Source organism: Aquarana catesbeiana, linkage group LG13, assembly GCF_042186555.1.
Source record: "Aquarana catesbeiana isolate 2022-GZ linkage group LG13, ASM4218655v1, whole genome shotgun sequence".
NCBI lineage: Eukaryota > Metazoa > Chordata > Amphibia > Anura > Ranidae > Aquarana > Aquarana catesbeiana.
The window spans coordinates 120794179-120821303 of record NC_133336.1 but is presented as its reverse complement, the minus strand read 5'-3'; the positions used below and the strand labels follow the sequence as shown (position 1 = coordinate 120821303).

Genomic DNA, 27125 nt, shown 5'->3' with positions numbered 1-27125 from the left:
CAAACTGAGCTTACGTTAATTATTCCAAGGTACAGTGAGATTGGTGCATCACATGCTGGTAAACTGCACAATATGCCTGCTTACAATTACTCTCATGCATTGCTGTGGAATAATTACTTATACTGAGTCTCAGTTTAGTTCATTTTCAAACCTAAAATGAACAATAAGCATAAGTATTTGCTGAGCTCTTCAAAACTGAGCACCTGTGCATACAGGATCACAACTGCAAAGTTTTTAAAAGAAAAAAGTATACCCCACAATTCCCAGAGATATTAGCCTAGCCCACCATGCATATGGAACAAATATCTCACATCATCAAGGTCAAAATCAGACCCAATGGCTGTTTAGCATTGGTAGCTGGTGAATGCTTCTAGAAGAGGTTCCCCTCTCAAACACGGCCTAAAGTTGATGGGCACAAGGCTTCTATGATCCACTGTGGTCCTAGAAAGGAGAAGCAGGTCATTGGTGGTGGGGAGGTTATATGCACCTTGCCTGCCCGTAGGCTACTTTTTGCCCATGCATAAAAGTATAAGAAGTGTAAGCATTTTGTTCTACAGTTTTTTTCTTACAAAATTAAAGTGGAACTCCTGCAAAAACAGTTTGTTTACTTTTGGATAGATCATTTTTTTTATAGTATTTAGGGGACAAGCTTCAGCTGTTGAAGGTATTTGCACCACAAACATTAATCTTTGCCCAGCGGATTAAAGTACTCTGATTAACAGGAGATCAACTTTAGTTTATGTAAGATACTATTTAGAACTGGAGAGTCCTTATTTGTGGTTGCTTTCAGGGTTGTAGGAATATGTACATTTTGGATTGGTATTATTATGTACCAGCCCTCTGAATACTCCTTTATATGTCATTCTGAACTAAAGATCGCTATAGATATTTTTCTGAGTGGATACTGCTGCTGAGATATATACTTAGTTAAAAGAGATATACATTTTTTGTCCTGATGTTTATTCAAAGTTATGTTATGTTACTTATGTTTTCATCTATTATAATAGATTATGGGACACCTAGCCTTGCTGCCATCAGTGTATATTTAACCTATGGGCCCATAAACTTCTTATGATTGTAAGTGTTCTCTTGTACTGCAGGCTGAGATCTATGCATGGACTATGTTTTGAATACACACTCTGCTTATATATTTTTTCTTCTTTTTTTTTTTTTTTTTTCATGCAGTGTTCTGCTCTTCGTAGTTTCATGGTAAAAATATCTCGCCTGTTTTCAAAACTGCCTGGAGTCTTGCCACCATACCACTGGGGTCTGTCTTCTCTTATAGCTACCGTAGGTGGTAGGTAGACATGCATGAATGAAAAACTATTGATACATATGTCCTGATATATAGAATTATGTAACTGAAAGGATTTTCTATTTAGTTAGGTTTGCTCTCTCGCTGGATCCTAAGGAAAATCCTGTAGAAGCTTTACGTGAAACGCGTGAACCTTGTGGACCATATGATATAGGATTGGTGCAATCTTGAATACTATGTAATGTAGTACTAATATACTGAAAGATGCATGTTTGTTGGGTATTTTTGTATATATTCCCCCTTTCTTTTATAAATGTGGTTTTAATTTGATGGAATAAATAGTTGTATTATGTTTTAAATATTTCTGTCATCCTGTGTACCAATGAAATCCATTTTTTTCATTTTTGTGGTACTTTTGGATAGAATTGAAAAGGGTTTGGACCTCTGTGAAGTTTTAATTGCTGTCTGTGTCCCCATTGGGGTGATTTCACCTCACTTTCTGTCCCAAAGACACCAGATGAAATAAACTGTTAGTACACACAAAAGAATGTTCAGAGCCAATCAGGAAGTCTGTGCCTTGTACAAGGGTATTTTTTTAAAAGATATTTTTATTGAGTTTAAAGACAAACTCACATATAAACAAAAAGAAAAACACTTTGTTGCCCATCTTAGTGCACAGAAAAGGGCTATGAACTCAACAAACAATAAACAATAATGTTCAAATATTATCACACATGTCTCTTGTGGTTATTGAATATACAATGGCAAGGCACTCTACAGATAAGATAGTTTTGTGTCAAGTACATGTGAATCAAAATGAATGAGGTGGCTAGCACAACCAAATAATGATATAGCTAGCAGATTGACACTGGGGTAAGAGTTAGAGGGCTAGCTATCCATCCACCCCAAATTTTATGAAATGTTTTAGTTCTTTTCCGGGTCTCAAATGTGAGTTTATATAATGGTAGAGAGTCGTTAATTTGTTTCAGCCATGTGAGTCTTGTTGGAGACTGTGATCCCTTCCATAGTAATATGGACTTCTTTGCATAAAAGATTAAGATGCAGAGTAGTTTCTTAGCATGAGAGGGAATAGACAGGTCACCAAAAATGCCTAGAAGGCAGTTCTTGGGATTCAGGATATTTGTCAGACCTAGTGCAGAGGAAACAAAGGAACCAATATCTATCCAAAAATCCTGAACCATGGGGCAGGTCCAGAAGCAGTGTATGAAGTCAGCAGTTTGGCCACATCCTCTAAAACATTCTGCGGAGGGAGGACAACCCCATTTTACATAACTTTGCAGGAGTAAGGTGAGAATGATGAAAAATCTTCAGTTAAATAATGCGGTCCCGAGAGAATATATCCGAGGATTTATATGTATCATTAAATTCAGACCAGTCTGCCTCTGTGAGAGGGATGTCCAGGGAGGACCACTTCGTCTGAGCAACCTTGAATCTAGGATTACAATCTGTGTTGAGGGCAGCATAATATGTGCAAATAAGTTTAGTGGTCGTTTAATGTCGTAACATTTTATGCAGTGAGGGCACTCTGATAGGGTTGTCCAGGGAACCAAATTGCGCACGGACAGCATGTCGGAGCTGATAATAAAACAGGTAGGTGCATGGTAGGTCAAAGTCTGCACACAATTGGTAAAAGGACCTAGTATATAAGTGACATAGATATTTAATCGGGGGGAGGTCGACCAGAAGTCTATATAAAAATTTTCACAATGACCAATTGAAATAAGGAGAGGGAAGTACATAACATTGATGTGCCTGGGCGATACGGGACACACCCCCTATATACAACATTATGAAGGGTTTCTAAGGTGGAGGCGATAGCCCCCTCTGTAGTGGTGCAAGCATTGGCCGCTACCCGGTGTAGCCAGTCATGGATATGGACCAGTTGGGATACCAAGTAGTAGAGATAAAAGTTGGGAAATGCTAAACCCGCCAGGTGTGTGGGAAGCCGCAACATCTCAAGTGCCACCCTAGGAGGACGACCGTTCCTCAGGAACGCTGTACATATTGCATCAATAGGTATAAAAATGGATTTGGGGATTTTGCAGGGAGAATTGGCCATAATCTATAGCAACTTTGATAAATACATTTTAAGGACATTGGGTCTTCCCATAAGGTCCAGGGGTAGAGCCATCCATTGCTTAGTCTGAGTTTGCAACTAAGTTAATAGGGGGCACAAATTGTTGTTAATATAAACAGATAAAGGTAATTGAACTAACAATCCTAGATATCTAAAGGAAGATACAATTTGTAGTCTGGAGTCCGGGTGAATCATAGGTATCGCTGCTTGATCCAAAGGGAAAATATTTAAATAAACCCAATTCCACCCGGAAGCCAGAGTAGTCGCCAAAAGTGTTAATTTCAGACAGAAGAGTTTTTAAGGAGTCGTAAGAGCTATGGTACCGACAAGGAGGCCGTTAATTAAAGGGGAACAACGAATAGGCATAGCAAGAGGCTCCATAGCTAAGGCGAAAAGAAAGAGGTGACAATGGACATCCCTGCCTGGTACCTCTATTTATTGGGAAGGCATCAGTAACATGAGAATTGACTCGTATGCGTGTGAGTGGTGATGTATAAAGGAGTCTTATCCATGCTATAATGCGAGGGCCAAATCCGTAAAGCTGTAGCACCTGAAACAAGTAGGGCCACTCCACACTATAGAAGGCCTTACATGTATCCAGTGACACGATAGCACGAGTGGGAGAATAATCATGGGTATACTGTAAATTATGGAACAACCTGCAAATATTCATCCTTGCGAACCGACCGGGTATAAAGCCTCCCTGATCGCTCTTTACCAATTCTGCTACCACAGTATTCAGATGGTTGGCCAGAATTTTAGCTAGGATCTTAACATCCACATTGATGAGAGATATCGGGCAGTAGGAGTACAAAAGTATTTTTTAATTTGCAATAATAATTACCCCCCAGCTTCATTAATGCATATATAGAATAGCTGGCAGCTGCAATATAGAGATTACAATTATTGTAAAGGCAGAAGCTTATTATCTTATTGCATTCTATGCATTAAGATAAAAAACCTTCTGTGTGCAGCAGCCCCCCTAATACACATGATATTGAAAAAGCATGAACTTCTGTGTGAAACACGTCTACCTACCTTTTCCCTTCCCTGCCTGATCAGTTATGCTTGTTTTTTATGGACCTTGTTCTACAATAAAGCCGTTTTCTGCAAGCATTGAGTGTGCAGCCATCCAATCATTCGTACATCTGCTGACAAGGCTTGTGCTTATAATCACACTGGAAAAAATACAATTAAATCTCCTAGCTCATTCACGTTGTTTTCAATCAAGCACTGATTAAGGGGTTGTTTTTGGACCCCTGAAACATGTTAGGTACTCTTTGGATTGTCCCCTTGACTAGAAGAAAGTCGCATCCAACCTCTTAGCAGTGGTGCTTCAATTTCCATTTCTGGTGACAACATTGTCACTGTGGCAGGAAGTAAGGCAAAATCTCTAATGACAACACTAATGCCCCGTACATACGGTTGGATTTTCCAACGGAAAATGTGTGATAGGACCTTGTTGTCGGAAATTCCGACCGTGTAGGCTCCATCACACATTTTCCATTGGATTTTCCGACACACAAAGTTTGAGAGCAGGCTATAAAATTTTGCGACAACAAAATCCGTTGTCGGAAATTCAGATCGTGTGTACACAAATCCGACGCACAAAGTGCCACGCATGCGCAGAATAAATAAAGCGATGAAAGCTATTGGCTACTGCCCCGTTTAGAGTCCTGACATACGTGTTTTACGTCACCGCGTTCAGAACGATCGGATTTTCCGACAACTTTGTGTGACCGTGTGTATGCAAGACAAGTTTGAGCCAACATCCGTCTGAAAAAATCCTAGGATTTTGTTGTCGGAATGTTCGATCAATGTCCGACCGTGTGTAAGGGGCATAATAGCAATAAATAGCTTTCCCAACCCTACAGACAACAAATATTTATACTGCCATTTTGTATTTGCTCGAGTGATTTTCACTAACTACTAACTTCTAAAAAACAAAATTTTGACTAGAGATGCATTGTATCTTTAAACTGCTGTTGTGTATGTATAGATGACAGGTTCCCCCTAAAACCCATCTTAATCATCTGCAGAAATGTATTAGTCTGGCACTGAACTGGGTACACCTGTAATCCAGATTGATCACCAGAGTGTGAGTAATAGAATACAGTGCACAGTGATAAGAAGTACTTTTAACTGATAAAACAAATTGATCCTGAGCTCAAAATATAACTGCTTATATATTCATAAAGACCACAAACAGAAAATGAACTAATACACTAGATAAAATATAAGGTATAGTTGAGTATTTTGCAATATATATGTAAATGGCTTAGTGAAGCTACTGGTTTCTCTTTTATCGCATGAGGCTGCTCCATTTCTGGTATGGCAGCTGCCATTAAACATGTGGAGATCTACAAAAAAAATCATCTGGTACAGAACTACACGCTGGCAGAAGAGACACACTTCATGGACAGATCGGAAAACTAGGGAACTCAATTGTTTTTTTGCGTACAGAGGTTTGGGTCCAGCATTCTAACAGTTCAGAAATCACAGGTTTATTTAATTTTTTGGGTGTTCCCTTTAAGATTCACATTAAGTATTGTTCAGTAGTACAAGGATAAGGTGGGTGGAGGGTTAAGTGTTAAGGATTTATTCAAAGGTCTAAGTTGGTACACAATCAAAGAGAATTAACCCTCTTGACCTTGATAACGTTTTCCTTAAACAGGGTCGAGTGATTCACCAACATTCTTTTTCTAAGAAGGAAAAGATATCTGAAAATTAGAGCTCAAATGTAAGGATCACTGATTGGACAATGGCAAGACTTTCAAATCTTCAAACACCCATAACAAGCAGCCAATTAAAAATGTGCTTTCAGTTATATGGTTACATAGTTATTTGGGCTGAAAAAGGTACATATCCATTGAGTTAAATCAAAGCCTTATAAATAAATTAGAAACATGTATCCTTAAAAACCTAAATTCACAGTTGGTCCAGAAAAGGGCAAAATAACCCATGGCCCAAATTCTTTCCTGACCCCTTAAAAGGTAACTCCACTTTTGAGAGAAAAAAAGCAAATAAAACTAAAAATGAATATAGGGTAAACAATTGTGACACAAGTCATATTGTAATTTAATGTTATTTAAGAATTATCTTTCCTTTTTAATCTGCAGCACTACCATTTTCTGTAAAATGCAATACAATGCATTATGGTAACCTGGATGGTGTACAGAACATCGTCCTAAATTGTCTGCACTAAGATTTTTGGCATCCCCTGCAACAAAAATGTCATTTTTGGTGAAATACTCCAAAAGGGAAATCACATCTAAAGGGATGCAGACCCTGCAATTTTCCTCATTAGAGCCCTGTGATTGATAAGTATGCAATAACTCCCACACACTCCGCGCATTTATTTTCCACATGGACACAGACAAACTAAGAAAATGTACCATTTTAGAAAAAATATAAGGTAACGTTGAAACTGATGGCAGCCACACATGTCAAAAAAATTGGGACAGGGCTGAGTTTACCATGGTGTAGCATCCCCCTTTCTTTTAACAACACTCTGTAAATATCTGGGAACTTAACCACTTGCCTCCAACCCACAGTACATTTAATGCGGGCAGACGGCATAGGCAGGGTGGATCACATACATGTACATCATACAGCCTGTTCCAGACACAGTGGATTGCGGATTCCGGTACCCTGCCACTTTCAGCATCCGGGGGATCATGTGCGATCACATGATCACAATGTCAACAAAGCTGGTACAAATGAGTTTTATTCATAGTTTTATTCATAACAGCACCCTGCACCATGTGATTACCTGTAGCCAATCACAGATCACTAGTAATCACAGCTGCTGTGAATGTAACCTAATCATGACAGTTAAAAACATTGCTGTTACAATGATCATCATTGTAACAGCAAAGTGGTTAAAAAAATAAATAAAAATCCCTAGAGTAGTACAGTGTTACTATGATGACACCGAACCACTCTGATAAGAATATGTAAAAAAAATTAGTAAAAAGAAAATGGGTCATTTGAGAGGAATTTGTACTGTCCTGGCATTTTAAGGGCCTCAAGAAATCAGATTGGCCGTCATTACATCAGGATTGATTTTCAAATATATATATACCATAGTTTGTAGACACTATAACTTGCACACAAACCAATTACGGTAATATACACTTATTGGGATTTTTTTTTTACCAGACATGTAGCAGAATATATTTTGGCCTCAATTTATGAAGAAATTTGATTTTATTCAATTTGTTTTAATAGAAAGTAGATATTTTATTTTTCAATATGTTTTTTCATTTATATAGCAAAATATAAAAAACGTACCACCAAAAGAAAGCTCTATTCATGTGAAAAAAAAATTATTTAAATTTAATTTTCATACAGTATTGCATGACCGTGCAATTGCCAGTCAAAGTAGCACAGTGCTGAATAGCAAAAAATGGTCATGAAATGGGTAAAACCTTATGGAGGTCAGTTGGTTAAAAGACCAGTTGCTAGAGTTTTGGGATAGAAATATTGTCCCATTCTTACCTGATAAATAATCCTAAGTGCTCAAAAGTCCTGGGTCTTCTTTGTCGTATTTTTCGATTCAATAGGCACCAAATATTTTATATTATATTATTATATAAAAAAATGTATATATTTAACTATAATATAATTGGTGAAAGGTCTGGACTGCAGGCAAGCCAGTTAAGCACCTGGACTCTTCTACTACGAAGCCATGTTGTTGTCATAGATGCAGTATGTGGTTTAGCATTGTCCGGCTAAAATATGCAAGGCCTTCCCTGAAAATAGACCTCATCTGGATGACAGCATATACTGCTCTAAAAAAGGGATATATCTTTCATCGTTGATGGTGTCTTTCCAGATGTGCAAGTTTCCCATTTCATATGTACTAACGTACCCCCATCAGAGATGCAGGCTTTTGAACTGAGCACAGATCACAAGTCGGAAGGTCCCTCCACTCTTTAGCAGGGAGGATGCGGTGCCCATGTTTGCCAAAAAGAATATCATATTTTGATTTGTCTGACTACACTTTCACTTTACAACAGACCATGAGCATTGGCCCAGAGAAGATAATGGCATTTCTGGATCGTGTTAAAATATAACTTCTTATTGGTATGATTGAGCTTTAACTTACATTTTTGGATGGCATGACAAACTGTTCACAAATAGTGATTTTTGGAAGTATTCCTGAGCCTGTGCAGTGATGTCCATCACAGAATCATGCCCTTTTTTTATGCAGTGCTGTCCAAAGATCACGGGCATACAATACTGCATCTCGGCCTTGTACCCTGCGGAGAGATTTCTCCAGATTCTCAGAATCTTTTGATGATATTATGTACTGTAGATGACATATTTAAAGTCTTTGCATTTTTTTGTTGAGGAACACTATTCTGAAATTGTTTGCCCATCTCTACTTCTGAGACACTTTGACTCTCTAAGATGCTCTTTTTATGCCCAATCATGTTATTGACCTGTTGCAAAATGTTTTCCAGCGCTTCCTTGTTAGTACTACTTACTTTGCCAGCTTCTTGTTGTCCTGTCCCAACTTTTTTGAGATGTGTTGCTGCCATCAATTTCAAAATGACCTTATTTTTTCTTCTTAAAGTGGTTGTATTGCCCGCTTGGTGATTTTTACCTACAGGTAAGCCTGTAATAAGGCTTACCTGTAGGTAAAAAAAATATCTCCTAAACCTTTGACTCTGCATGCAGCTGCTGATGTCGGCGGCCCATGCGCTCTGCAGGTCCAGCGTATCCTGACAGAATTTGCCATAACGAAGGGCTCCTGCACATGCATGCGCAGGAGTGACGTCATTGCGCCTCCGCCCACTCACAGTGCCGGTGCTAGCGATCACGGAAGAAACGCTGAGAGAACATGTCACCTCCCTCAGTGGTAACCGGGCGTGCTGCAGGAGCTTCGTTCTAAGGTAAGAATTTCATAATGTGCTAGTATGCAATGCATACTAGCACATTATGCTATTGTCTTGCAGGTTTGTTTTTTTTTTTCAGTGGTTTACTACCGCTTTAAAATGGTACATTTTCTCAAATTATACATTTGATATGTTTTCTATTTTTTATTGTGAATAAAATATGGGTTCATGAGGTGTGCAAATCATTGCATTCTGTTTTTATGTAGATTTTACACAGTGCCCCAACATTTTTGGAATTGGGGTTGTACACAGCAGCTAGAACTAGCTCCTGTAGACATCTATTACACATTTTCACGGTTTACTATTAAGAAGCCTTCCCATATGCTAGCCTTAAACCATCTCTTTCCCTCTAAGCTCAGAGAGTGTCTCCTTGTCATCTGCAGGAACTTTAAAGTGAACAACTTTACACCAAGTTTACTATATGGATACAAGGTGAGATTGTCCCCATCTGAATTATGCTGTCTGCCATGACTTAAAGTGGTTGTAAAGGCTGAAGGTTTTTTACCTTCATGCATTCTATGCATGAAGGTAAAAAACCTTCTGTGTGCTGCATTCCCACAGCCCCCCTAATACTTACCTGAGCTCCCTCTTGATCCAGTGATGTGCATGAGAGCCTTGGCTGTCCCAGGACTCCCTCTCCTCATTGGCTGAGACAGCAGCGAGAGCCATTGGTTTCCACTTCTGTCAATCACAGCCAGTGAGCCAATAAGAAGAGAGTAGTAATTTATGAACGCATAGAGCATGGCTCGGGAGCGAGCACGCACCAATGCCACCATAGCAAGCATCTAGGAGGAGCCAGGAGGCAGGGGACCTGAGAAGAGGATAGGGGCTGCTCTGTGCCAATATGACATGTTTGTTATTTTATTTTTTTTAAAGGCCGAACCTTTAATACCACTTTCAAGCTAATGGAATAAATCAGCAATCCCCGAGAGGCTTCCCATTAAAACTAGAAATCCCATGTCTATTTGGAACTTTCCCAATCAGTTTAAGTGACTGAACCAAAACTATCAGCTTTGCACCTTGATAAAGACAATGCTGTAACACAGGAGAAACAATGGAACATCCTCTTTTGGCCTTATAATGGTCATGACTTGGATGTAAAACTGGTAACTTCAATTAACTGGTAAACTAATAACTATTTAAGAATCCAGCCAATATATTAGTGTTAGTTGGACATCATCCTTAATACCATCTATACTAAAGGATGCCAGTAGTAAGCAGTGGTATCAATACTAAATGTATGTGTACAAGATGAAACCTTTATAATATTGTGGGCTCCCTTGTGGCAGCCAAAGAGTTAAGTAATAGCTGTACAGCAGATGAATGTAACATCCTCATCTCCTCCTCTTAGTAAACCCAGTGTGTTTTAGCCTGTTTTATCCACACTGACTAGCGTAAGCTCTGATACTCGCCTGTCACGTCTAATCTTAAAAAAAAGAGAAACTGAAAGGAACAAATTAATATGCAAATTTCATCAGCTTTGTAATAAAAAATGTCCTTGGAAAAAAAAAGCTGAATAAAAAAGAAAAAAAAAAAAGAAAGAAGTGGAAGAAAAAAAAGAGAAGGTACAGCACCCGTGAGGTTTGGGGTTTGAATTATCACGGCCTCTGGATCCGGGATGTTGTTCAGAGAGAGAGAGAGAGGCCCGTTAGGAAATCAGGGAGGAGATCTGACTTGGAAATAATTATGATAAAGAAAAAACTGCGTGCCGGCTGAATAAATGCTTCAGCTCCTCACAAGGTCTCAGCTGCTTGCTATTCACTCAGAATTAACAGAATTCGTTAGGAGGTGGGGAGAGGATGAGAGTGCGTGTGGACACCTTGAATGCTGGGTGGAGGGAAGAATTGCAGAATAGGTTAAACACATGAACATTTTCAACTTAGGAAAGAGTGCCAAGTTCAGAAATGGTCATTTCAGCTATCTCTACTGATCATTATACTACAGCATATGATTGGAACAATAAGGGTCAAATTAAGTAAAGAAAGGATTAGTCACTCAGTGGCTAGCGCTGCAGCTTAAAAATGATGAGATCTTGGATCTGATTCCTAGGCTGTATTTGCTGTCTCTTTGTACATTTTTAATGGATTTCTCAGTCTTCCACACAGATACAGTAAAACCTTGGTTTGAGAGCGTTTTGCAAGACAAGCAAAATGTTTAAATACATTTTGACTTGATATACAAGCGATGACTTGATATACATGTCCCAACTGAGTATAAAAGAGAAGAGAGGCGCCTCTAAGCCTCGATTCACACAGGGGCAACGCGACTTCCACACGACTTTGCAACGCGACTTCAATGCGACTTCAACGTGACTTATAACACGACTTCAAGTCGCCCCCAGAATTTGCCTGTGGCCAATCAGAGCTCAGGAGGGAGGGAGGGGGAAGCATGTGTAGTGGTGACTTTTTTGTTACTACTTCCTGTGAAGTCGCTTTACTATAGATAGAGATCCGACTTGGAGGCGACTTCCATTGATTTCTATGGGTACAGGTCGCCTAGAAGTCGGATCGAAGTAGTACAGGAACCTTTTCTGAAGTCGGAGCAACTTCAGTAGTGTCAATTAAGACACTCTCATTCACTGTAATGCAAATCTCTTCTTGGGGCGACTTGAGGGCTTACAAGTCGGATCCCAAGTCGTCCTAGTGTGAACCGACCCTCAGTGTAGCAATATGGTTACATTTAATGAAGGTACAACATTTAGCAACATATTGCTACACTTAGAGGTGCCTCTCTTCTCTTTTATACTCTGTAGCTCCTGCTGGATTTTGCTTTTAATCCCCTTATGGAGGCTGCCATATGTGGATGGACATTTTCTGGTTACACAACCTACCACATTGCTATAATCTTTTTATCTGGACTATAAACTGAAGGACCTATGAATAAATGGTTGTGGAACAAATCATTATTTCTTATGGAGAAATGTGCTTTGATATACAAGTGCTTTGGATTACAAGCACGTTTCGGGAACAAATTATGCTCACAAGCCAAGGTTTTACTGTATACTACAAGTCCAGTGGCTCATATTAACCCCACAGCAAGGGACACTTCTTATTTCGATGTAAGTACTGTCGCTTGTGCTGATTAAAAAAAAAAACTAAACTAGTGGAACTTAACTCTCTCAAGCTATTTTTAATTATTATGCTGCAAGCATTAGTAAATAGATAGGTACATTATATTTCCTTGCTTTGACTTTTTTTTGTATTTTTTTAGCTACTTCCTGTTTTCTCGCCTAGACAAATTATGTCATATATCCCAGAAGTCTTCAGGAGGGGAGGAAGGACTTTCTCTGCTAAGCACACACCCTCCTGCCTGCACGCCTGAGCTAGGGCAAATGGATTCCAGGAAGTATATGCTACATGAATCATCTGCCCTTACTTAACCTCCCTGGCGGTAATCCCGAGTGTGGCGCGGGGTGAATTTTTTCACCAAAAGTGGTAATCCCGCGCCATACTCGGGATTGCATCGCAGGATCCAGGCAAAGTTACTTACCTTGTCCCCAGGATCCTGCGATGTCTCCTCGCTGTGTGTGCAAGCTGTGTCCTCCGCTCGATCTATCGCTGTGCCGGGCTCCGTTTCCTGCGAGTGTTGCGATGCATGGGGACGGAGAACGGCGCCAAATTAAAAAAGTGAAAAACACATAATACATACAGTACATTGTAATATTACAGATTACATTACTGTATCAAATTATTTCACATCCCTTTTGCCCCTAATGCTTTGTCCAGTGCCCTGCCTGCAGTTTTATATTATATATACTGTTCTTTCTGACTGGAAACTGGAGATTGTCTTTCTAGAAAAGCTAGAAAACAGCGATAATAAATTAGAATCACTTGCAGAATTGAGTGATAGTGATTTGTGGGGAAATCAAACACTGAAAGTAATGACAGCGACAATTCTGCAACTGAGCAAATTTCAGTGTTTTTGATTTGATTACATTATTGAATACATTTTTTATTATTATGATATTATTATTTTTTATAATTATTTATAGTAATTTATTATATTATAGTTTATGATTTTGTGTTTCAAACTTTATCATACCCGGGATGTCTACTAGACTCTTGTTTGGACAGATTTAAGTGAGTTATTCCAAGGAATTACAGGCCTATAATATAAAACACCAAATTTCCATGCGAAACAATGTACCACTTTTTGGTGAGTTTGGTTTGGTTTGAATATTAATCAAATTAAATTGGTTTGGTTTTGGTTTGTGGTGCTCAGATGCCGTGTAGTTCCACTGCTTTGAAGCTCCCAACACCTGGCCCACTTATACTCGCTGTCACTCCCTCGCCTCTATGTTGCTTTGCATTACTAACACCGTGCAAGCTCTATGTTGGTGTTTTCACAGGGTTGATGACACATTCTCCTCAGAAGACATTTGGACCTGAACACTACATCCTGGGAGGAGCCCAAATAGCTGACAGCTACAATGGAGGAACATAGCAATGTAGTAAAACAGCAAAGATCTTCTGCACCTTTACCATGACAAAGTGCAGCCGGCAATTTTATCACTTCAGTGGAATGCCCCATCAAGCTGATCAAGTTGTTAATGGCCTTTCCCATTAAAGTTAATGGAGCTTGGGCCCCATGCAGTAGGGATGTGGTGCAAAATTAAGAAGATCCTGAAAAGCTGCTGATTGGTCCAGGACAGGCCACAGAGTTGACCAGGGAGTATGTTAAAGGTGCACATAGTGGGGGGAGAATTCACTTACAGGTCTGTTCTATAAATGTCATTATCCAGGAAGTCTTTGGGGGTTATTTACTAAAGGAAAATCCACTTTGAACTGCAATTGCACTTGGAAGTAAAGTCGCTGTAGATTCGAGGGGGATATGCAAGGAAAATAAAAAACAGCATTTTAGCTTGCAAATGATTGGATGATAAAATCAGCAGAGCTTCCACTCATTTCAGATCCACCCATTAGATTTAGAGCGAAGGCACTTTCAAGTGCACTTGCAGTGCAAAGTGGATTTGCCTTTCGTAAATAACCCCCTTAGTGTTTCTAGGGAAAGTTTTTTGTGTACATTTCCCAGACAGCAATGCCTGAAATTCCCCTAATATACTTTGTATCTATGTAAATTATAACTGTATGTTTTATATTAAAGGTGTGTAATAATAAATTCAATTACACATGCAGTTATAGGCTGAAAGAAGGACCTAGAACCTAGCAGACTCTTCTGTCAATTTTTTTCATGCATAATACATTACCAGTACATTTAGGTGCACACAGATTTAGGAAAACATCATTCCATCATTTCATCAGTAATCTTATGTAATATCATGGTGTGTCCATCTGAGGTTTAGAGCTCTAGCACTGCTAGTTCTATTTCAATGTTTTTATTAAGGTTATATGGAAAAAGAGAGAGCATACAACTCGCATCCAAACCATAATATCAAGATAGAGATAAGATAAAGTCCCACAACACAGGTGGGTGATATCAGTATATCAATGGCAGGCATTACCAGCAAAATAAGGTATTGTCATATGAACTACAATCAGTAGGAAGAAAAGAACGGCTGCACACCACAGGAATGTTCCAACGATTTGTTTGAAGAAGCACTAAGCTCAGTGTGAAACGCACCCGTCACCTCCTGGGTTCAGACACTCTGTCTTTGCTGGCTGTCATTTGCTATATTTGGAATAAAATCATTGGAACATTCCTGTGGAGTGCAGCCATTCTTTTCTACCTATTGATCATTGGTGGTGAGCCGTGGCTTGCACCCAGCACATCCAGTCTGTAGTGACTGCTCACCTGGAGCAGTGTCTTCCTTGTTTGAATCAACTACAATCAGTAGTTAGACACCAAAACTTGTCTGCCAGACAGAGATGAACCACCCTATCAGGGCGCTTGGAAAGCCCACGCAGGGGACTTAAAAAAACATAATAGCTCAGCATCTCCATAACCCACCGGCCAGCTGACGTGGGTCACTAATGCTTCCAAAATCCTCATACCAAATATGGAAACCATATAAGTCTAAATTAGAAAGGGGAGAATAAAAAGAAAAAAAACAAGGGGGGAGTGAAGGGAAAACAGCCCAAGAGGTCCGTCAAAGAGCCCACTGCCCCGATCTGCATTCTTTAAGCGTCCGAGGGTTGGAGGTATTTAAGCCAAGCGATCAAAGTTCAAACCCAGCAGATTTGTCTTTCAGTATACTGAAAAGCTTTTTGTGTAACATGATCCATGCCAGCTTGTGTTTCATAACCGCCAAAATCTACTACCGGTTTCTTCTAGGCAGTCGCTATAGCGATTTTTGCTATCTGGGACCAAATACCATCGAGACAGGACCTTGTAGCCCGCTGTGACCAGATCCATATTCATAATGCTCTTATATGTCCATGTGGACCAGGACCATCAATCAGATAATTTGATTTCCTCCCCTAAATTTCGTTCTCATGCCAACATATAGGGTAATTTTCCAGTCGGATAAACAAATAATTTGTAGAACATCAACATACCCGCTCTCTGAGTCTCACCACAAAAACATTAGCACTGCTAGTTCTAAGTTAATATCCTAAATTTGAGGGGATTGACTAACTGCCTGGTTTGCCCAATCTGGAAGGGTTTGTATGGTTTTGAACAGGTACAGAAACCTCTGTGCTGCAAACAGGTGTTGGGAATTATTATAGGGCAAAAGCCGACGTATTCTGTTTAAAAGATAAGAATACTTTGCTTGATTTCTCCCTGCCTGCTACATGTTATGCACAAGCTTACGTTGACTGTCCTCCTTTCCACTACAGCTTAGGGCTTTCCCTGGAGGGATGACTGGGAACTCCCATAGAGTGTAATGACAGTTCAATGGAGCCTACACAAAGGTGCAAACGGACTGACACTATTCTCTGTGGCAGGTCACCATCATTACCCTGAAGTGTGCACTGGGCTGTATGCTCAGAATTTGTTAAGGCAGCTCTGGGCACTCAAGTATAAGGTGTTGTGGGAGTCACTATTGCTTAGGGCGAGGGGGTAGTAATAATCAAGTCTTAATTAAAGTGTTCATGTCCTTTATTTTTACACTCCTGGTTTCCAGGACTTAAAAGACTTTCTGCTTTGTGCTGAAACCTCCTCTGTACCTATTCATTTACAATCAATGAATTCCTAACTTCTATATAAATCAAATTGGTTACTACACAGATGACTGTACTGAAAACTGGTGAGGGCCAAAAGCCACCTATATTTGTTGGGAGTGCTGACTGTGTCCGCCCTTTCCGACCACCCCATTCATACATGCTGTAGATGCTTCCCACAATGAAGAGCATTCTATGACTGGAGAGATGGATAAATGGGTGGATGAATTCAATTCACAGAATGCTTTTCTTTGCAATAAGCAATATTACAGCTTTCATGAATGGAAGAGGGGGGAAACGGCTGGCATAGTTGGCACTCTTGATGACTGCCTATGACAGGTTCAACTGCTCCAAAAAAAAAAATCTAAGCTTTAAAGAGATCCTGAACAGGAAAGGTGGCTTCCTCAGCATTCAGGCTTTATAAAGAATGCAACAAGAAATGTAAGGGTGCAATTAGGACAGCTAAGATAGAACATGAAAGACACATAGCGGAGGAGAGCAAAAAAAATCCCAAGAAATTCTTTAAGTATGTAAACAGTAAAAAAGGGAGGGCAGACCATACTGGCCCCATAAAGAATGAGGAAGGACATCTGGTTACAAAGGAAGGGGAGATGGCAAAGGTATTGAATTTATTCTTCTCCTCAGTCTTCACGAGTGAATCGGGAGGCTTCAGTAACTAAAACGGCAGTGTTTATCCTCATGACACAACACAGGAAGCACCTCCATGGTTAACAGAGGACAGAATTAAAATTAGACTTGAGAAACTTAACATTAATAAATCACCGGGACCAGATGGCTTGCATCCGAGGATACTTAGGGAACTCAGTCAAGTGATTGCCAGACCGTTGTTCCTAATTTTTACTGATAGTCTACTGACTGGAATGGTACCAGCTGATTGGAGAAAAGCCAATGTAGCACCAATATTTAAAAAGGGCCCAAAATACATCCCTGGGCATTACAGACCAGTTAGCCTAACATCAATAGTATGTAAACTCTTGGAGGGGATGATAAGGGACTATATACAAGATTTTAGTAATAAGAACGGTATCATTAGCAGCAATCAGCATGGATTCATGAACAATCGTTCTTGCAAAACCAATCTATTAACCTTCTATGAGGAGGTGAGTTGACATCTAGATAAAGGAAGGCCGTAGACGTGGTGTATCTGGATTTTGCAAAAGCATTTGACACAGTTCCCCATAAACGTTTACTGTACAAAATAAGGTCCATAGGATGAGTACATGGATTGAAAACTGGCTACAAGGGCGTGTTCAGAGGGTGGTGATAAATGGGGAGTACTCAGAAGGTCAGGGGTGGGTAGTGGGGTTCCCCAGGGTTCTGTGCTGGGACCAATCCTATTTAATTTGTTCATAAACGACCTGGAGGATGGGATAAACAGTTCAATCTCTGTATTTGCAGACGATACTAAGCTAAGCAGGGCAATAATTTCTCTGCAGGATGTGGAAACCTTGCAAAAAGACCTGAACAAATTAATGGGGTGGGCGACTACATGGCAAATGAGGTTCAATGTAGAAAAATGCAAAATAATGCATTTGGGTGGCAAAAATATGAATGCAATCTATACACTGGGGGGAGAACCTCTGGGGGAATCTAGGATGGAAAAGGACCTGGGGGTCCTAGTAGATGATAGGCTCAGCAATGACATGCAATGCCAAGCTGCTGCTAACAACTCAAACAGAATATAGGCATGCATTAAAAGGGGGATCAACTCCAGAGATAAAACGATAATTCTCCCACTCTACAAGGCTCTGGTCCGGCCTCACCTGGAGTATGCTGTCCAGTTCTGGGCACCAGTCCTCAGGAAGGATGTACTGGAAATGAAGCGAGTACAAAGAAGGGCAACAAAGCTAATAAAGGGTCTGGAGGATCTTAGTTATGAGGAAAGGTTGCGAGCACTGAACTTATTCTCTCTGGAGAGGAGACGCTTGAGAGGGGATATGATTTCAATATACAAATACCGTACTGGTGACCCCACAATAGGGATAAAACTTTTTCGCAGAAGAGAGTTTAACAAGACTCGTGGCCACTCATTAAAATTAGAAGAAAAGAGGTTTAACCTTAAACTACGTAGAGGGTTCTTTACAGTAAGAGCGGCAAGGATGTGGAATTCCCTTCCACAGGCGGTGGTCTCAGTGGGGAGCATTGATAGCTTCAAGAAACTATTAGATAAGCACCTGAATGACCGCAAACCTACAGGGATATACAATGTAATACTGACATATAATCACACACATAGGTTGGACTTGATGGACTTGTGTCTTTTTTCAACCTCACCTACTATGTAACTATGTAACTATGTAGAGGTGACAGAACCTCTTTAAACAAGGGGGGGGGGACATGCTAACTGTGTCTTTGCAAGAGTTAATAAATTCGGTTTAGCTAGTCTTTCCATTGTAATATAGAGTATGTGCTTCATGTCCCTGACTAATTAAGCTGCCCTTCTCTGGACTCCTTCCATTTCAGGATATGCTTTTTTTGAGCTTATGCCCAAAACTGAAATGCCTAATCAAGATGGACATGCTATAAACTGCATTTGGGAAAATTAAGTCTGTCTTAAGTCTTTGCATCATTTAGTTCAGGAGCATATCTAGCTAGCTTTAGGTTTAATGTACACGGGATGTTTTTACAACCTCTCCTGAACGATTTACCTTGACAGATAGTAACCCACGTTTAAACCGTTCGTTTTGCCACATTTACATGCCGCGTTTAGCCGCGTTTGCGTTTAGTAGCGTTTGAAAAAAAAAAACATTTTTTTTTTCAAAATAGCCAAAAATGAAGAATGCCTTTAAACAAAACGCAGTTAAACGCAAGTCACCGCGTTTAGAAGCACTTGAAATGCCTCTAAACTTAGCGTCTGAACTCATTTTTTTGCTTTCCAAAAAAGGTCTCTAAACGCAACTGCCTAAAAACGTCATTAAACGAACCTGTGTACACATAAGATAACATTGGAAGCGTTCAGGGGCAACTGAAAAAAGCAGCCAACTGCCTCTGAATGTCCGTTTACCAGCAGCAGTGTACATGAGGCCTTAGAAGCTGCAGGTTGGCATTGCGTGTTGGTATTAAATCTGATCTGTAAGATCACTCTTTTTTCCATCATTGATTTAACAATTTTTTTCCCCAGAATTTTATGATGAAGCCAGGCACATAACTTTACATTTATCCAGATTGAACATCATTTCCCATGTACCTGCCCAGTCAACCAATGTGTTATCCAGTTCTGTTAGAAATTAAAACAATTAAAAACAAATGTTGTCACCCATAGCGGCCAATCCAGACTACTCTCTAAAGTGATCTATACACAATAAATAAACCTGATGGACTGCTCTGAAAAGCTGCAGTACTTTGCACATCATCACTGTCCTTGGAACTGCAGCAATGAAAAAGGCTGTGTGGGTTCCCATATACCAATACTGGAGCAAAAAACAAAAACTCGGGATGGTAGAAGCAGAAAAATCACAGTATACAGAAGACAGGTGCACAGCACAAAACAGATGCAGGCTTGCACAGTTGTGTTTACATGCTATTAAACCCACAAAACCCTGACATTTACCATATTGCAGGTGTGGCAAGGGTAAGTTTAACGGCATAAACACGCTGTAAGTAGTCTGTCATATTTCTTGTCAGCCGAGGCCCTTCCTCCGCCAGAGACTCGATATCTCGCGTCTCTATAATTGAATTGCTAGCGAGCCACAAGAGAGAACAGTACGCAGCAGCAGCGTGAGAAAAGGGGAGCGTACTACTGGTGAAAAGAGGAGGGAGAGGTGAGGGAGCGAGGGGATGGAAACTATATAGGAATATATGGAGGGTGGGAAGGTAATATGGAAAATAGGAATAAATGAGGAAGAGAAGACATGAGAAATATAAGAAATAAAATAGGGAAAAAGAACTGAAGCTGAAAAAAATGTAAAGGGTAGAATGGGAAAAAAATGGAAAAACCTGTCTCTGTGAACATGAGGCTTGCATGTATAGCCTATAGGAAACACGTTTCCAAATTTAGGAAGCTGCCTGCTTTTCAGGAAGTGACAGCTGTCATGTTTTAGGTGTACTGGTCAGTGTTGCCATATCTTGGCAAGTTTGTAACTTGAAGTCTATGAAGTCTCAGCTCCACAGGTATTCAGACTTTATAATTTATTGGATCTAAAATCTATTTTATCTAAACTAACGTTTTAGTTACTGATGAAGCCTAGTTGATTGAATCAGTCTTGTAAATGTACTGAATACCCCAAAAGTGAGATAAAAACATAGAAGAGTGTTGGCAGAAAAAATGACCAAGTGCTCCATCGAGTCTGCCCCCCCCCCCCCCCCCTTTTTTTTTTTTACTTTTTTTTTATCTGAGTCTTGCCCACATGTCATATTTTCTGATCCCACGCATATCTATTTGAGCGTTTTGGGTGTTCCCCCTTATAATGGCCAAAGCATGTGTGCAGATCCAGGAATTCAAATGCAGATATCTCACAATAGATTCCCTGAGAGATAAAAGAAACAGCCAAATGGTTTAATTCTTCACCATATATCGAAAACTGTAATATCAGTTTTGGGTAGACAGACCCTAAATCCATTAGGGGTTCTGGTAATCCATGCCTACAGAGAGATGTGTATACTGTATATTATTTCTCCAAATGGAAATGAACATTATTGTATATATTATCTGAATATATGGGAACCTGACTTGGCAAGGAGTAATGCTGTTCACACTGTAAGCCACTTAAAAAGGCATAATAATCTTTGGAAAAAGTATTTTAAAAATACCCGTTAAAGTGTTAATTATTATTTTATAAAAACCTTGCTTCTCTGTTAATATACTTTGTACTTATACATAGGGGCAGCCATAATTCCTCATCACATATTCCTGTCTAGTAGAGCTGTACAATAGTTACCCTTTACTGATCCTCTTATTTGACTTTACTTCTATAGGGCAAAGTTTATCACACTGAAAAGAATGAATTAAAAAAGTGCTCTGTATTCTCTAATGAAGTTAATTCTCCCAATGCTCCTGGCAACTAGAAATCATGCGATCTTAGTCTAGGCTTTAGGTCACATAAGGAAGCTTGCAAGCATTGTTTTCTTTTATCCATATCAACAGAGGGATGTTTTTTATTTAAATCTATAATGAGATTTGGTCTAGGCTTTAGCCCAGGTTCACACTGCTGTGAGATTGAAATCGTGCAAATTCATCTTAACTCACACAATTTCATACCCGCATGTCAGTCCGATTTCAGGGCGATAACAGAGACATCTGTGCGGGTTTCTGCACAGATGTCGCACCCAAAGTCGCAAAGTCAGCGTCGCACTGACGGTACGCATGCCAAATCGCATCAACGTAAACCTAGGCTTAGGTCACATAAGGAAGCTTGCAAGCATTGTTTTTTTATCCATATCAAGAGAGGGATGTTTTTTTTTTATAATGAGATTTGGTAATGTTAATATGTGTCCTATTGATTTATTTGAACTTTAATGATAAAAAATAACACAGGATAGTCTAATTTCTCTATGCCATCAATTATGCAGAGAAATACTAAATCTGTATTCAATTCAAGAAGATATGTTGCCAACAATGCCATACATTGTAAGTTAGTCCCAGAACAAGCTATGATCATGTAGCTAGTATTGGGTGTATTTATGACTGAAAGGATACCTTAACTTGAAAAGAAGCTAAACAAACAAAGGCCCAGAGTCCCCTCTCAATTCCAAAATACTGTCCCTCTTGTGCTCACATACACGGTGAAACAAGAGGAAAAAAATCGGATTCCAGCATTCCCCATGAGAGTGATCCAGAGAGAATAAGCACTAGGCAAAAACCTTGCAATGAAAAAAAAAAAGAAAAAAAAAACACAGAAAACCACAAACGTGGAACTTCAATTAATTTAAAGCTTCAATCAGCAAAGGATAAATCCGTCACAGATCTAATTACTAAGGCTCTCGGAAGGCCGGGGACAAGACGCCAATCTCGTGGCTGTTTGAACAGCGTGATGAACTGGGGAACGATGGATATCAAGTCATTTTGTTTAATTTATAAATGGATTTTCCCCTAATGCTTGAATTATCGTCAGAGCACAATGAAGGAGTAGGGGAGCACAGAGCCACAGTGTCGGCCCCCCTTCCTCCACCATTTTCTAGAATTGAAGCAATGAGCTTAAAGCCTGTTTAGAGTATTTTTATAGATGATGTTGGAGGCTTATCTTATAAAGGTCTGTTGGCCAAGAAAGAAGGCACGAAAATAAAATGTAGAGCTGTATTCAAATGCATTGCTTTCGCTGCTTTGCTGCTTCTTATCAGATCAGTCGTCATCAGAATCCTGTATTCAGAGTTCACGCAGTGTTTCACATTTGTCAATCCACACCCTTCACCAGCATGCAATGGCATTCTACACCTTGAATGTCACAAGCCTTCCTCAACCCTTATGGCGCATACACGCATGTTCAATGGGAGCTTGTAGTCGGAAATTCTGACCGTGTGTAGGCTCCATCGGACATTTTTTGACGGAATTTCCGACAAACAAAATTTGAGATCTGGATCTCAAATTTTCCGACAACAAAATCCGTTGTCGGAAATTCCAATCGTGTGTACACAATTCCAATGCACAAAATTCCACGCATGCTCGGAATCAAGCAGAAGAGCCGCACTGGCTATTGAACTTCATTTTTCTCGGCCGTCGTACGGGTTGTACGTCACCGCGTTCTTGACAATCGGAATTTTCGACAAGATTTGTGTGACCGTGTGTATGCAAGACAAGTTTGAGCCAACATCTTAAGGAATGTGCGATCGTGTATACCTTATATACAATCGTATATATTGTGTTTCTCTGTATTTTCAATTGCATACTTGTTTAATTGTTTTAACTAAATGTATTTAATTCTCAACTTTTGTCAGAAAGTATAACTAAAGGCAATTTTTTTTTTGTATAGTGGAAAGGAGAGCAATTGTCGGGTTTTTATCACAAATTTTGGGTGGTCACCAGAACAGGAACAGAGATAAAATCTTCCAAAAACCACTGATTCCCTCACTTTGGAAGGATTTCCTCACACTTCCTGTTCTAGCTTAGGGACAAGAAGTGAATGGAAATCTCCCCAATGGGACACAGATGGCAAAAAACAACCTGACAGCGGTTATAACCCTCCCTTACTATTTGGTGTGTTCACTGGTTCATGTCCTCTTTCTGAGAACACTGCATCCTTACCTACACGCACTGGGAAAATGCAGCATAGAACCATGCAGAGGGAACGGGCAGTCACCTCTCTAAACAGAGTGATGTAATCTGGTTGCACTGGATTTCTATAACAGTTATGTAATAAAGAGGCAGTCCACCCAAAATCTATTTCACTTACAGGTGGTATCTAGTGAGATGAGCATGTAGAAAGTGCTCCTTAGCATCTTAAAGAATAATTTCTAAATTTGAATGGAGTATGTCTATACAGATAATCACAAGCTCTTAAATCCCACCTACCTGGCTCTGGAGTCTCTGACTGTGAGGATGAAGATGCTGAACTGGCACCATCATCATTGGCACTCTGCGAGAGAAGTCCGCGGCCTGGTGGAAGTTTCATGCCGAGTTGCTCTGCCGTCTCTACGTGGTCCCCTGGGTGAACATAATCAAACATGCTGCTTCCAGTCAGCTCCACCTGCAGAGAATAAAAGATCATTCTAAATGTTCATGACAAATAAAACAAGAACTCACAAAGCAAACACCTGACAACCATGACATAAATAAGTGTATATATGCTTTAAACCATTGTACAATAAGACAAAGATATCTTTAGTCTTCTAAATGAGGAGTACACTGTATGCACTGAATGGGATTCCATAATAAATGTTGTGGGTTACATGCTGACATAAGACATGAAATATATAATGGGGTTGATTTACTAAAACTGGAGAGTGCAAAATCTGGTGCATAGAAATCAATCAGCTCTAACTTTAAGTGCCAGTTTCCAGGGGTGGCCCTCCACTTTAAGACATCATGCACAGCTCTCACTCTCATGAGAGTTTTCCAGGAAGGGAGGGAGTCATAAGAGGGCCAATGAGAGCTGCAGAGCTGGAGGTGTGCCTCTGTGTGTCTGCGCACGCCCGAGCGGCGCGCTGTGAATGGCCCCGTGGTGTTCTGGGAACACACACAGTTCCCAGAAGACAACGGGGCTGCTCACCGAGGAGCAGAAGACGCCAAGGAAAAGGAAGAGGCAGATTAGGAAGACTGCCTAGCAACAAGGGTTTAGGTAAGTTTACATTTTTTTTTTCAAAATGTTTTTTTTTTTTATTTTTTTTAGGATTTTTGGTGTATTTTTTTTTTTCAGGGTGGCCCTCCACTTTAAGACATCATGCACAGCTCTCACTCTCATGAGAGTTTTCCAGGAAGGGAGGGAGTCATAAGAGGGCCAATGAGAGCTGCAGAGCTGGAGGTGTGCCTCTGTGTGTCTGTGTAAATACAAGTGAACAGGCAGCAACTTCAGCTGCCCACAGTTAAAATGGATGCAGCCAGACTTAGTGGAGGGAGACTTCTGCAGCATATTTGGCAAGTACAGAATCACAGTATAAATAAAATAATATGCAAAGTGGTTGGAGGGAAGCTTCAGAATGGCAAAGATGTTTTTATTACAAATTATGTGTGCAGACTGCAGTTCCTCTTTCAGCTTGTTCAATCAAACTTTGACAAAAAAAATGAAAACTGGTTGGTTTCAATGCAGAGCTGCACCAGATTTTTGCACTCTCCAGTTTTAGTAAATCAATCCCACTGGGTTATTGTGGGTACCTCTTAGTGGTTATCAATAAAAATGGTAAATCTGGGATCCCAGAGGGTACCCCTGATTTACCAGAATTTGGTGTTTGGAGCCTCGAGAGGGATACAGATGGGTTCAAGAGGACTGGAGAGGGTAGGTTAGGGCAGTTGTGACTAGAGGTACACCTGTACATTAACCTAACACCCAAATACCCTCTGCATTCCATAATTACTTTAATGTGTGCCAGCGTTGTCAACCCTAGCCTGAGATCCCACAATATATGTCTTATCATCAAAGGCTACCAACACACAAGAAAAATGTCACACCTAAAGACTGTTGACTTATGTTCTACTGTTTCCACTGCTTACAGAAGAGGACCATTAAATCTGAAAGGATGAGTATTTTATAAATACTTAATAAAACCTTGGGGAAGAATCACATAATTTAAAGAACTGACCCTGGTTCCTAGATGAATCTGAAACATGAGACTTGCTACAATGTACCTGCACCAAACCTGAAGAATAAATATTTCCGACACAATGATGCAAAGAAAATAAAGCTGGTCATAGATAGACCAGAATTCTAATTTTCATCTATGGCCGTTCTCACTCCAGAGAAGTTGATCTAAAGATCGGCTCTTGAATGGGAATGTTGGAAAATTAGTGTTCGATCATTGGAGGAGTCCCCATTATAATAGCGCAGCAGAAAGGATTTACCTTGATTGCCTGGATGAGGGAATCCATTGGCCTATTTTTGATTAGCTGGCAGATCCATCTATGGCCAGCCTAAATTATGGAAGCACATGTAAAAAGATCTAGAGATATCATGCATAGATATCCAAGTAAAACTTACAGGATTTGTCATGAAAGCAGAGTAGTTGGAGGAAGGACAAATCCCGCATATAGCTGACTGTCCAGAGGTCCAGTTAAAAGACAATACAGACAGCCTGTTACCCAGATCTGGAATGTAGTTCCCAGTGGCTCATTGCAGTTGGCAATCAAGCATGGCCACTAAACACAAAAACAGGCCTCTGTAGCGTGTTCGCCTCCATCAGATATACCAAAATGTAGAACTTGGAAAGAGGAAAAAAAACTGTTGTGACCTGGACATAACAGGTTACATGACACAGAGCTGCAGGGGTTCCTGGAATCAACGGTGAGAAAGCAAGCTGGGTAATTGCATCACTGCATGGAAACCATAAAGGAGGGGCAGAGCGGGCATATTACTAACGCCAATTTGACACACACAATGGTGAGTTTAGCATATTTTGCTGCCCTCTGTCTTATGACCAAGAGGAAATTTGATCCAGGAGTGCAGAAAATGTTCCACTGCAGTTAGGAGGTAGATAAATTGCTTAAAAGGAAACAAGTCTTCAAATTGAAAAAATCGACGTGCATGCACTATAGGAGTGTCTCTCGTCTATAAGTATGTAACCTCCACAGATGCCGGTGTTTATCAAGTACTCCTTATGTAAAAATGAAAAAACATATTAATAAAAAGTTTTGTGAGAAAAGAGCAGTAACCCATTTCAAACTATCTTTTAATAGTCTTATTGCACGCTACGTCTTATTGAACAAGACTACTAGTATGTATGCAAGAATGTACAATATTTATCCTTTCCATGCTTCTGCATTAAAGTGGTATTAAATATTATATTCATTAATTAATATATTTCAGCTTAACATTCCCTAGGTGTGGTGGCTGCAATAGTTTCCTTTTTTAGGCTGTTTTCCCTGTAGTTTGACCTGGTTATTCACCCACCCAGTAACATATTTCCTGGCCGGATCACCTGGTGAATGTGTAGCTCAGGGTACATTATCGGCACAGTGCTTGTTTGCAAGGATGAATGAATGCCTATGCATGCATTGGAGCTATGCCATCCTGCTGGACACCAGATCTTTGGAGAAGAAGAATCTGAAAAATAACAGACTTACTGGCCAGTTCACTAGGTGAAAATAAAGGGAGAAAACTAAAAAAGAAAACTAATCAAGTCATGACATTTAAGGAATGATGAGTTGCAATAAATTACATAATTGTTTTTGATACCACTTTTAGTCAAGTTAAAATATGTCATTT

At 39.9% G+C, this 27125-nt stretch overlaps 1 protein-coding gene across 10 annotated transcripts in view; it reads right to left on the bottom strand.

Moving 5' to 3' along the window:
- NPAS3 (neuronal PAS domain protein 3) overlaps window positions 1-27125 on the bottom strand; it is a 678331-nt gene that overhangs the window by 90412 nt on the left and 560794 nt on the right. For all 10 annotated transcript variants that reach the window (XM_073610105.1, XM_073610104.1, XM_073610107.1 and 7 more), the window contains one exon: window positions 23783-23957. In XM_073610105.1, coding sequence (XP_073466206.1) covers window positions 23783-23957 — 175 coding nt within the window. The remainder of the gene's footprint in view (window positions 1-23782; window positions 23958-27125) is intronic.